This window comes from Charadrius vociferus, unplaced genomic scaffold (assembly GCF_000708025.1).
Source record: "Charadrius vociferus isolate BGI_N301 unplaced genomic scaffold, ASM70802v2 scaffold53, whole genome shotgun sequence".
Lineage (NCBI taxonomy): Eukaryota > Metazoa > Chordata > Aves > Charadriiformes > Charadriidae > Charadrius > Charadrius vociferus.
Window position 1 is genome coordinate 208,965 of NW_009647574.1, and position 12,939 is coordinate 221,903.

Below are 12,939 nucleotides of genomic sequence, written 5' to 3' on the forward strand. Positions count from 1 at the left end.
GATAGCGATGGGTTTAGGAACTGGCGGAGGCGGCTGCCATGAGTGCCGAGCGTTCTGGAGTGCTGTGAAGGTCCGTCCGCTCTGTGTCTAATGGGGTGGACAGAGCTTTCCCAGATGAAATAACTTCATTTTATACATTGCTGTGCCCTAAATGAAGTACTCTGTAAGCAAAATTTGAAATCTTGCTCCTTAATTTTTATTCATCTTTACTAAGGTCCAAATTTATTGTAATACAGATTATGTTGTGCCATTACACTTGTGCTCCTTAGGATACAAGAGAAACCAGTTGTATTTCCATTCCCACCTCTGTAGGTGTACAGTAGGACTTTTAAGTGTATGCCTGTTTTGTTAAATAAAAGCAGTGTAACATGTCATAAATGCGTTTCAAGGCATAGCTACCGAGGAAATGTTTGCATTTAAATTAGAGGGTTAATACCATTTGATTTGTACTCCCACCTGGTGTACTGCATCCAGCTTTGCAGTCCTCAGCACAAGAAGGACATGGACCTGTTGGAGCGGGTCCAGAGGAGGCCATGAAGATGATCTGAGGGCTGGTGCCCCTCTGCTGTGAGGACAGGCTGAGACAGTTAGGGTTTTTCAGCCTGGAGAAGAGGAGGCTCCGGGGAGACCTTACAGCAGCTTTCCAGTGCCTAAAAGGGCTCCAGGAGAGCTGGGGAGGGACTTTTTACAAGGGCATGGAGTGATAGGATGAGGGGTAATGGCTTCAAACTGAAAGAGGGGAGGTTTAGGTGAGATATCACAAAGAAATTTGTTCCTGTGAGGGTGGTGAGCCCCTGGGGCAGGTTGCCAGGAGAAGCTGTGGCTGCCCCATCCCTGGAGGTGTTCAAGGCCAGGTTGGACAGGGCTTGGAGCAACCTGGGCTGGTGGGAGGTGTCCCTGTCCAGGGCAGGGGGGTGGACTAGATGATCTTTAAGGTCCCTTCCAACCCAAACCATTCTATGATTCTTTATGGAATTCCTGAGTAAGTTTCTTATTTGTGGTCATTTGTACTCATTGAACAGCTAATTCGTGCCTTCTGGCAGCTTGCCACAATTTGTCTTCTGGAATGTCACTGTTTATTTTAAATGCTTCTCACTAATCTGTACTCATTATTTGAGAACTTGGAGTCTGATCATGTTAGGGAATGGAGAGACTTTTCTGATGGTACTCAAACCATCTTTGAGGATGAATAAACTACAGTTTTAGCTTTCAGAACAATTTCATTGATATGTTTGTAGCCAGGTGTTTTCCTAAAGTGTGTTGGAGCCTCTGAGGTGTTAAAACTCTTCTGTGTCCCTGCAGGAGGATGCTCGTGATCTGGATGCCTATACGTTAGCCAAGTCTTACTTTGATCTAAAGGAATATGACAGGGCTGCCTATTTTCTACGGGGCTGCAAGAGTCAGAAAGCTTACTTCTTGTATATGTACTCCAGATACCTGGTAAGGTAGAAGGAAAAGTCACCTTTTAGCTCTGAAATTTTCTGCTTCCTACCCCTCCCTGGCATACGTTATTTTTTGCCTTTTCTGTTCCAAATGACAAACTAGAAGTCTGAATTATATGTTCTGGGGGAAGGGAGATAGGGGTATTCTCTTTAAGAACCGTGATGTTTGTGAAAACTCAGTTTGCGTGCTGCTGCTAGCGTTGCAGCAAACATAAGGAATATGTTGTTGTAATGTAATCTTCATTTTCCTCTGTTTTTCAGTCAGGAGAAAAGAAGAAGGATGATGAGACAGTGGATAGTTTGGGTAAGTCTCAGGTGTCAAGAAACACAAGACATTATAATGAAGCTTCCAGTAATGCTTTTTCATGTAAATCATCTTGTATTTATGTCTTTCCCCATTTTTGGGTAATAGCATGTTGTAACATGATTTCTTTCGTTCTCTCTCAATTCATTGGCTTAATACAGGTTACAGATTTTAATCTATTGGTTCTTTTGTTAAAGCAAGTGATCAGAATAAGTGATTTTCTTTTAAAGAGAGGAAAATAATCACAGGCTGGGAAGCCTTCGGGTCATGTCAGTGATGATTCTGAATACATCCTAGATTTTGTAATTGCTGTGTAAGACTCTTGATTGAAAGCTAGCTGTTTGACTTTCTTTTCATGTAGGACCTCTGGAAAAAGGACAGGTAAAAAATGAAGCTCTACGAGAATTGAGAGTTGAGCTCAGCAAGAAACACAAGGCACGGGAACTGGATGGATTTGGCCTTTATTTGTAAGTGTCTGCCTGTCTTTCTAATGTATTCGTGTGGATACGCAGAACTTTATGATTCTGATTAACTTGATAACTTTTCTTTACAGGTATGGTGTCGTGCTGCGGAAGCTGGACCTGGTTAAAGAAGCAATAGATGTGTTCGTTGAAGCTGCCCATGTCTTACCTTTGCACTGGGGAGCCTGGCTGGAACTTTGCAACTTGATTACGGATAAAGAGATGGTAAAATGTGGGAGATATCAAAATGCGGTAACAAATTCCAGAGTTTAGCCTGATTCAATAACCAATGGTTCAGTTGCCACAAGACTGATGTCGTCTACTGCTTTATTCTGTGAGACGCTGTCAGGCAAGGCAATCCAAGATTGTAAACTATGTTGTTAAAGCCTTTTTTTCTTCAATTGCTTGCCATGCTGTAGCTTGAGAATCTTTATACAGGCAGGGCTAATTTTTTATCATTCACCCACAAGGTGGTTTAAGAAACGGCTAATTCACATATTGTGCAGTAATTGTCAGCAGGGTTATTGCCTTGTCACATGAAGGAGAGCCTCCTAAGATACTTACGTTTTTGGTTTTTTTTTTTTCCTTAATCTGGTTGTAGTTCCACAGTTACCAAGCGCTTTTGATGGCCTGAAATGATATACGGAATCACTACTTTTAAAAAGAAAACACTAATGTAGGTGTTCCCTCTGTCAAATACAAAGGTGTACATATGAGGTGAACTGTATCAAAGAACTGAACTTAAATATAGAAACAAAATAGATTGTTTTTCTTTATGCATGGGATTTTGAGACCACTTCTGGAATTCTTCAGTCAATTCTGGCTGGTGGAATATTTAAAAAGTAGAGGTGGCACAGAAGAGAGCCTTACTGATTTGTGGAGAAAGGGAAATGCATTTTTTATGAGATTATTTGGGGTCTGTTTGCTTACCTCATCAAAAATAGCAATATGATACTGATGTTCAAACATAGGAAGAAAGTACAGTTTTTCAAAGGACTTCTGAATTTAATGGAGAAAGAAGGCTAGTGGCTGAAGCAGAAGCCAGGTGCTGTCAGATTTGAAGACAATAATGTCTTCACTGATTGACCAAATGAAACGGCTTCAATTCTTCTGCACTTCCAGCACTCATGGGAATAGACTGGGAGTGACTAGATAGGATTATCTGGTCCTTCTTGAACTGCTTTTTAGACTGGATGTCTTAACGCTCCTGCCCTGTTTCAATATTCTCAACTTATAGGCATTATTTACTCTCTTCTGTGGAAGAGCCTGATATTAATTCTTGGCCCTAATACTGCTCTTCTGCAGCTGGTGTTATGGTTTAAGAAAGCGATTGTAGAAAAGCCTCCTACCTCGAGACCGTCTACTAAATCATGGGAGGGAAGATAATGGATTCTTTGCCACAGGTGGCTCTTGGAATGCTACTGATTGTCATCTCTTCCTCCTCTTCTTTGGTTCTTGCTAGTTGAAGTTCCTGTCCTTGCCAGATACATGGATGAAAGAGTTCTTTCTTGCACACATTTATACAGAGCTGCAGCTGATAGAGGAGGCTCTGCAGAAGTATCAGAGTCTCATTGATGCAGGATTTTCCAAAAGCACTTACATCATCTCTCAGATTGCAGTTGCCTACCACAATATCCGAGGTCAGTGACACTTACTAACAAGTAGGAATGAGCCTCTAAATGCGAACTTGGCATTTATAGTTCTTGTTCTCCCATCTGCTGCTCTTTCTTCAGATATTGACAAAGCTTTATCCATTTTTAACGAGCTAAGGAAACAAGATCCTTACAGGATAGAAAACATGGACACTTTCTCCAACTTGCTATATGTAAGGGTAAGCCCTCTTTCCGTTGCCTGTCCTTAATGACAGTATTTATCAGAGGTACGTTAAACACTGGCAAAGCAGCTGGTGCTGTGTAGCCTCTCTGAATATAGGCTTTCACCTGCTGCTCTCTGCATCACAACTCCATGAAACAGATGCAATGTATGCATTGCTAACTGCCTTGGTTTTCTTTGAAACTGTAACATGCTCCTTTTTTCATCACTTTCATTTCTTTGTTTCACTAGAGCATGAAGCCTGAGTTGAGCTACCTGGCTCACAATCTCTGTGAGATAGACAAGTATCGTGTTGAGACCTGCTGTGTAATTGGTGAGAGCTGTCTCTTTTACGCGTTCTTACTATGCTGTCTGCAGGCTGTGCGAGGAAGTCTTAGAAACAGTTGTGAAAATGATCAGCCAGCAAGGCTATCAAAACTACTTGGTGAATGTAGATTCAGGCAGCCTAAAAAAGCAGACCAAATGTCAGAGTACCCTTTTGCCTCATTTCTCTCTGAAAAAGCTGCTGTAATACTATCAGTGCAGAAAGGAGTTGAAGAAACCATTATGAAGACCCATGTAGCTGAGAATCCCTTTATAGTCTTGAAACTCCAACAGAAGTAATTGTGTGTCAGGACCAGGAAATTAATTTGTTAGATCATGACATAAGTTTTAAGGCTAAAGGGATGAGATCTTAATTGATTGGTACAACTGGGAAAGGATTAACCAACATTGGAGAGCAGGCTGCGATTAGGTATCTTGAGGTTTGAATCAGATCTGCTTTTAATAAGACTCCCTGTAATTTAAGTTAGGAGGTAGTAGATAATACACCTTCATCTGTTTTCTACTTTGCTGGGTTTTTTGTTTGTTTGTGTGTGGGGTTTTTTTATTTGTTTAAATCTTGTGACTTTTGCTTTAGGAAATTATTATAGCTTGCGTTCCCAACATGAAAAAGCAGCACTCTATTTCCAGAGGGCCTTGAAACTGAATCCTCGTTATCTGGGAGCCTGGACGCTCATGGGACATGAGTATATGGAAATGAAGAATACATCTGCAGCTATCCAGGCTTATAGGTATCACTCACGTACTGCACAAAATGGTGTTTGAGTCTGCATGCATAAGGATCGAAGTAGTCTCTTCTGGGGTTTTTTTTAGTCTTTTGCTGTCTTGGTTTTGACCCTGACTGCTTTCTGACTAGTTCATCTCCCTTTCTTTGACAGACATGCAATAGAGGTGAACAAAAGGGACTACAGAGCATGGTATGGCTTGGGGCAAACCTATGAAATCCTCAAAATGCCATTTTACTGTCTCTATTACTACCGGCGGGCCCACCAGCTCAGGTAGAGTTGAGAACGGAGTCATGTTTATTTGTGTTCACTCTGATGTGGTTGCTACTAGCTAAGGAATTTACACACAGGAACAAAGTTGGGGAAGGGAGAAGAACATCAATGCTATGTGATTTGTGTAGTTTGACTATTCCAAATCCTTTTAGTTGTGTTGGTTAACTATTAACAAAGGCTTTGTCAGTTAAATGCTGAGGAGCTCTGGTCAGGAGTATAAGTGATGTTTCATGTAAGAGAAGATGACTGACACTGCCAGATGTAGATTTTTTTTTTTCACCCACCCGACCCTGAGATCAGCTTGCTGTCCATTAAACTACATCTAGGAATTGCTCTTTTACAGACCAAATGATTCTCGTATGCTGGTTGCTCTAGGAGAATGCTATGAGAAACTCAATCAGTTGGTGGAAGCTAAAAAGGTAAGTGAGAACTGATGCATGGAGTAAGACATTAGATGTCTCCCATGACACTAGGTGGAGTAGCAGCAAAATTGCGTACCCGGTGTTACTGCAGATGCATATGGAGTGTTGTACAGAGCTTATTGAAACCGTTTCTGTGGCATTTACAATTGGGGAAGTTCTGCAGTGTAACTAGAACAGCTGATAAATAAAGAGTTGTCTACAGATGATACATGCCCCTTTGCTGAAAAGCCATGTTGTTTTCTGTTTCTAACTTGTTTGCTTGAGTCACGAGTTGGAGTCACTTTTGTGCTGTGCTTGACTGACTTTCCTTCCTTGACAGTGCTATTGGAGAGCTTATGCTGTGGGAGATGTGGAGAAAATGGCACTGGTGAAACTAGCAAAGTGAGTATGTGTTATCACTTAACTGTCAATGTTGTGTTAAATGCAACTAGGACTTAGATACCTAATGATAAAATACTAAATGTAAAACACGTGGCACTGCCGTTTAGTAGTATAGAGCTGTGTAATAACTGATATCTTTAGGTCTGTAGTGACTGCGAACTCTGGTGTCCAGCTTTAGCTTTAAGTTTCCCTCAGGATAAGTAGAGGGAATTGTAGCATAATGTGGGTTGCAGGGGACCTCTGAATCTGGAGGTGTGTTGAGCAGGCAGCACTAGCAATTGTATTTGTTGTATTGAAACTTAAAGCAATCCATGATGGTAGGTGATGCACAAAATTTTAGATTGATTAATTTTTTTATTATTATTTTATTTTAATTTAATTTCCCCAGTGTATGGTTGTGACATTGGGAAAGGGTCTAATTTGAAATAAATGTGAACTCTCTGACATCAGCACTAATTTTTGGTGGGGATAAAGTAATATAAAATGGAAAAAGTGAAGGGGAAGGAAAAGGGCAAGTGAAAAGTTGAAGCTGTTGTACCAAAAACTTTTGGGATGTAGTGGGGGGGGGAAAGAGCACTGGAAGAAACAGCCAGTAAATAGGATGGCAAAGGTCTGTTAAAAGCTTTAAAGTGTAACAGAATAAGGAAAAGTCCCTGCTTTGGCTGTCATTGCTTCTAGCAGTTAGTATCTGACTGGCTCCCTTCCCGGTAATGTAAATGTTCTCAAGCTGGATCATCTCTTTTCACGGGGGGCAGTACACGGTGCATGTCTTGCAAATTCTGAAGGAAAAGACCTGGCTTCAATCCAGGTCGGGTTGAGTAGGTACTTTCTCATAGACCAAGAAGGTCTCCCACAGTGTGGTCTTAATTCCAGTGGCCCATTTTTCTCCTTTTCTAGGCTGCATGAACAGCTGAATGAATCTGAACAGGCAGCTCAGTGCTATATCAAATACATCCAGGATATCTATTCCTGCGGGGTAAGATGGTATCTTGGGAGTAAAAGGGGAAGTAAACATGGTGTAGAACTACCTTGGAAGGTGCTCAAAGATGGTGTTTTTTACCCCCTCACCGTAGGAGCTGGTGGAGCACGTGGAGGTCAGTACTGCCTTCCGTTACCTGGCCCAATACTACTTCAAGTGTAAGCTCTGGGATGAAGCCTCAGCATGTGCTCAGAAATGCTGTGCGTTCAACGATGTGAGTAGTTATGCAGCCTTCGGTGTTTCTTTCTTAGGGGATCTCTGACCTTGGTCTTGGCTGCCCTCAGAGTAGAAGGAATCCTTTATTGAAGGAATGAGGGCTGTCTGCCATGCAGGTCACATCCTGAGTGGTGGTGTTGTATACCTGATCACTAATGCTGCTTATGATTGACTAAAATCGTGGAATATGGTGTAGATGGTAAAATTGAAACATGTCTCATTTGTGTTCTCTAAATAAAAGAATGTGAGGCTCCACTGGGCAGACTTAAGACTGCTGAAAATCTTGTTGGTGAGGAGGTGGTTAAATGGTCACAGATTCGCAAACTGTAGTGATGGTATTGACATAACTTCTTTTTTTTTCCTCATCTTCTGCATGTAGACAGTGCAGAGGATATAATAGTACTTGGGGTTTGTATGTGACTCCGACTCTGTACCTGTGAGTGGGCCATTTTGGATCTTTAAGTTCAGCCTGGAGTTAGGCACTAGCCATGAATGCAGGGTGTTTGGTCTGTCCTTAACAAATCTGCCTGGAACTCTGGGGAACCTGAATTCAGCTTATTTGAAGCTTCTCCAGTCTACTCTTTGCTGGAATATTTAGACAGCTTCAGTGGTTGATGGTAACACTGTCTGAAATACTCCAGTAATATGCAAATCAGATGAGTAAAGGAGGAAAAACTTAAAAAAGAAAAAAAATAGTCACACGCTTTAACATTTTTAAGTAGCAGAAGAAAAAATAAATGAGGATGGTTTTTATAGCTTGCAGCCTTTCAGAATGACAAACTACTATAACTTTTGTACTGCTTACATACTGAATTTGACCCAGAAACCACCCATCCATAAGTGTATCGTTTTGTTTTTTACAAATTGTTTTCAGACTAGAGAAGAAGGAAAGGCCCTGTTGCGGCAGATCTTACAACTTCGCAACCAAGGAGAAACCTCATCCACAGATATTGCTGCTCCCTTTTTCCTCCCTGCATCATTGTCAGCCAACAACACTCCCACACGTCGTGTTTCCCCACTCAATCTGTCTTCTGTAACACCATGAACAATGCTGGTAACTTCTAACCTGTGCATTGAATGTGACATTGCAGATGGGGCTTGCAATCACTTATTTCTTTCCAGTGAAATTTCTACATTCATTGTTGCCTTCACGTGAAGGGTAGGAGTTATTAGAGCCCACAGCCGAAGGCGGATGTGCCCCAGCAGGCAAAGGTGCAGCCTACGTGAAAGTGCCTATGCTGAGATGTGAGAACCTGCTGTACTTCTCACCAAGTCATTCCAGTCAGAGGGCAGACGTGTTCCAGTACACAGGACTACTCCGAACTGAGGGACTGGGAAGAGCTTGTCTGCTTGAGTTAAAATATATCTGAAGTTTGATTCTGCCCTGTTACCTCTGGTCTTTACTGAACTTCTTTGGATGACCTCTTAGTGGTATCATTGCTGTCTACATTGGAAACTGTTACCTGCCTGGTACTTGAGGACTTTTGCTTGTCTTGAACTACACAGAAGATGTTCCACAAAAGCCGTAGATACAGGCACTTAGATATAGGTGCTATGTCTGTGTTGCAGGACTGAGAAGTGTCAGAGGAATTCCAGGTAGCCACAGGTGACAGCTGTTTGCCATTCTGTCTGTGGATCTGACAGGTACTATGGCTTTCCGTAGAAAAGCAGCCAGTGGGATAGCACAATTAAAAAAAATCTAATGGTTAAGTTACTGTCCTTGGGCTTCTTTGTGGTGCAGCTTTCATGTGTACTGTAGCACATGAAATTAGATGAACCATAATGGATCATTTTGTCAAGGATTGCCACATCTCATAGACAGACTGGTACAGGGCATTCCTCCCCTGCAGGGCTGCTGCTCGTCCCTGTTCACACATCCTGCCAAGAGCAAGGCTCAGTGGGCAACTCAAGACGCATGCGTATGCCCACGTACTACAGACATGACCATAAATGAAGAGGTTCATGTAAACAAGAGGACAGTGCCCTTAGATGCGCTTGCTTAAAACAGAAACTGAGGAAGTGTCCTGATCCTGTTCCTACTTGCTTAAAGTTTGTTGGTGGAACATATGTATATGCTTTCAGTGACTTAACTGTATGTTCACATTCTCTGGTCTCTCTAGTCTCTGCCCATGACCTTGAGTCTCTCCGGTATCCAGGTCTAGACCTTGGCTATCTTGTTCAGTCTCAACCCTGGACCTAGGGTATCTACAGATTTTGGGTTTTGCCTGTTTGCTGGCTAGTGCCAGTTAGGGTTGCTATGGGAATATACATGTATGTACACAGAGTAAGGAGCACAATCATACAGAAAACAGGCAGCAATAGTGTTTAATTAATAAAACTGTAGAACACACTATGGTGATGAGTCACAAGTCTCGGCCAGACAAAGGTTACTGACCAGCAGCATGCTTGCGTGCAGTCGGTAGCTCTTCTGCTGCCCCGACCCGTCAACACGGTCTCAGCCCCCACCCTGTTTTCCCATGCTTAGTGATGAAGGATAGGGGTTAATGACATTGCTGACTTTGCCTTGAATTCTTTTGCTCATTGACACTTAGTGTCCTTCAGACAGTGACAGCGTTATGTTTGGGCTTCACCTGTCTGGGAGGAATGCGATTTTGTTAGTTTCAGGCAATGACTTGTGAAGAAGGACCAACAGTTTGCGTATCAGTTTCACCTTGACCTCACATGACTTCAGCCAAATGTCTCAGTGCTATTCAGTTACAACTTGTAAGCTTAATGTAACCTGGAAGTCTTTTTAAAAGTGCTTGAGGCTTGGGTTATGAATAACAAACTATGAATATACTCATATGTTCTGAATAATCCACAGTTACAAATAATCTGTGGATGTTCATGCTAAACAAGGTCCAGTTTCCTCGGGGCTATCCAGCAGTGGGATCTCCCACTGAGTTTTGTAATCATCTGAAGAATTCCTTAGGAGGAAATAGTCCAAGTTTCAAGTGAATGTTTTAAAATTAAGATTGTCCTAACTGTGGTGCTTATAAAGGTCCTGCATTAAAACCAGTATTCAGATGTCATTGTGGGAGGCTGGCTGTAAGGATTAACCGTGTTCACCAGATATAAACAGTGGAATGGCATTGATGTGACAACTACAAAAACTACAACTGTAGAAAACTACACATAAGTAGAGGTTACCTGCTGTCTTCAAACTGAAGATGTAATGGGAACTCCTCCTTTATTTTGCATACGGCCTATTAGTACATTTAAAATTACAAGCCAGTCTGCTAGCTTTCTAGTGTCTTATAATACATAAATAGCATGTCACATCTTGTTGGAAACATCAGTGACTTACAAAAATCAGTAGTTAGTAATGACAATTGATGATCAATTCTTACGCCACATAAACAGCAGGTTCTTATAATGTAAATTAAACAATTTATGCAGCAAAACAAATCTACTAGTTCTGTCTTTCCCTTCTGGTCAAAGAAATCAGCTTTATATTTAGGATAAATAATCATTACACCTATAAGAGCATTCTATTACCTGAGGCATTGAAGAAAAACTTTCAAACTCTTCATGTTTTCTAGGAACAATCAGTCTTATAGAGATCTATTAACATTGGCTTCTTAATACTTTGTGAGAGTTTGTGTGGGGAAAAGATCTTTAAAATGTTCTACTTTATTACTATATTGATACATCTTTTTAAAGGGTGTGCTGGTTTTTACATCAGTCACGTTTAACAATTACATTTGTGCATCATCAGGTTAAATTTTGGAAACAAAGTGATTTCTAGACAGGTATGTGTCCTCCACTACTGACTGACACAGTCGTCTTCTACCCTGTTTCAGTCATAGCCCTCCCCTGTTCATTATCCACCTCTCCTCGAGTCTTGCTGTACTTAACCCACTCGCTGTAAATGACGTTACCGAAATGAGCAATACTACTAACAGGCCCAGCTGCTTCTCTTCAAGGTAGCGTCCTTGAAGGACAATCACTCTGTAAAACAAACCAAAAAAAGACCCATTTGGTTGTAACATTTTTGGAACACTTTTCCAAAACTTGTACTGCTATTAACGGAACTGCTTATTCCAAGATTGTTTTAGTCTTTCTTTTAGTATTTCTACCTGACACGCTGCAGGACTTGCTGTTTCCAGAATTACAGCCGGCCCTTGCCATTTCCTACAGGGGTATATCTACATGGGGGCTCACTCATATCTTGATGTGTTATGTGATTTTCTGCATTCCATCCTTTGCAGTTAAGGATGTTTCCAAATCTTCCATTGTTCTGAAGTTGCGGCCCAGATGGATAGCTCTCTTCTGGCATTAATGTTACTAGCGTGTGTAGCCAGCGATCAGTATTTTTTGCTACCATTCAGCTGTCCGTCCACCATTGCGGAAGTGTTCTTGTTTCTCAGCCAGTGACAATGACCATGTGAGGAGACAATCTGTAGTGAGGAAACAGAACAGGGAACGACCTTGGGATATGCAGGAGCCGGGGCAAGATCTTTCAGCTCTCAGGACTTTTGAATGTTACGTTGACAGCTCCCCTGTTCTCTTCTCCTTGAGTACCATCGTAACCAAAGCTCGACTGTTACTTAGGCAGTTTCCTACATGTTAATATTCTTGGTTGAAAGCCAGTGCCTCTTTTTTGCTACTTCTGGGTACTTGACTGTCTTTCTGGTTGTAGACACGCACCTGTTCCAGTGATGTGAACATGAATTCGTCCATATTCTGATTTATCTTTGGTCAGCATTTCAGTTTGGAATCTGCCTGTCTGTACCCTCCAGAAGTTGCTTCAGCGGTGCTTAGATACCCGCAACAGAAGGGTATTGCTGGAATCATCTTTGTCTCCTGTACATCCAGGCTGCTGCCAAATACAACCGTTTGCTGAATCTAGAGTTGAACTATTTTTTTTGAAAAGTAATCTCTAAAATGCCTTTCCCCTGGTCAGAAATCTGTGCTTACTGAACACAGTAAATATCAGGAGTTACCAGTTTTGCTGTCTGAATAAAAAGCAGTTCTGAAATCTCCATTACCTCTTTATGTTGGGTATATGATACCAGCTGCATTGATTTGGTGATTGTGGAGGTCCCCTCCGGGTCCCAGGGCTCTTGCAGTGCACTGATTGCGGCTCTTGTGCCGATAACCATTGTGGGGCAATGTGAATTCCCATTCTCCCCAACTAAAGCTCTTAACTGTTGATCACCCCTGTAAATCAGGAACCAGTCTTATCAGTGGCCCATGAGGGTCATAAAGCCAGGCACGCCTGTTGTGCAGAATCAAACATACACTGGTCCGAAACAGCCTCTCCTCCTCTTTGGTTTGACGGCTGCTGTTCAGTAGTTGTTCTTAAAGGGCATGAACGGGTGCTCGATAGCAGGCATTTGTGTTTTCCAATCTCCAGCTCATTTCAAATTAGTTCCCAGTTCTTAGATTATTGGTTGCCTGATCTAGTGCAACTTCGTCTGAGAAACCTGTTGCCTTTTCCTTTATCTTCAGGTAGCAGCTTCCCTCACTTACCCCGTTTATTCCAGGCAGCTGGGCTGTCGCTCGCAGATGTGACTGCCTGGACTGGTTCACAGACTTTCCTCTGCTTTTCTCTCTGCTGTGAGTCTTTCCCTATCTTT

The 12,939-nt window shown here is 41.9% G+C and overlaps 1 protein-coding gene across 1 annotated transcript; it reads left to right on the forward strand.

The window, feature by feature from the left end:
• Positions 1-7: 7 nt before the first annotated feature.
• Positions 8-8,701, forward strand: CDC23 (cell division cycle 23). The gene is made up of 15 exons (XM_009880913.1): positions 8-70; positions 1,303-1,440; positions 1,704-1,746; positions 2,108-2,213; positions 2,300-2,432; positions 3,670-3,847; positions 3,941-4,038; positions 4,272-4,353; positions 4,939-5,092; positions 5,240-5,359; positions 5,703-5,778; positions 6,101-6,162; positions 7,060-7,138; positions 7,236-7,355; positions 8,232-8,701. Exons 1-15 carry the CDS (start codon positions 8-10, stop codon positions 8,400-8,402), a joined length of 1,623 nt encoding a protein of 540 aa, XP_009879215.1. The 3' UTR covers positions 8,403-8,701.
• Positions 8,702-12,939: the final 4,238 nt, after the last annotated feature.

Bases quoted from the DNA above. Each gene is read 5' to 3' on its own strand.
- CDC23 (XM_009880913.1), top strand. From the start codon at position 8: ATGGGTTTAGGAACTGGCGGAGGCGGCTGCCATGAGTGCCGAGCGTTC. The intron at 2,433-3,669 runs GTAAAATGTGGG...GGTTCTTGCTAG, and splicing joins TGATTACGGATAAAGAGATG to TTGAAGTTCCTGTCCTTGCC. The intron at 5,360-5,702 runs GTAGAGTTGAGA...GCTCTTTTACAG, and splicing joins CGGCGGGCCCACCAGCTCAG to ACCAAATGATTCTCGTATGC.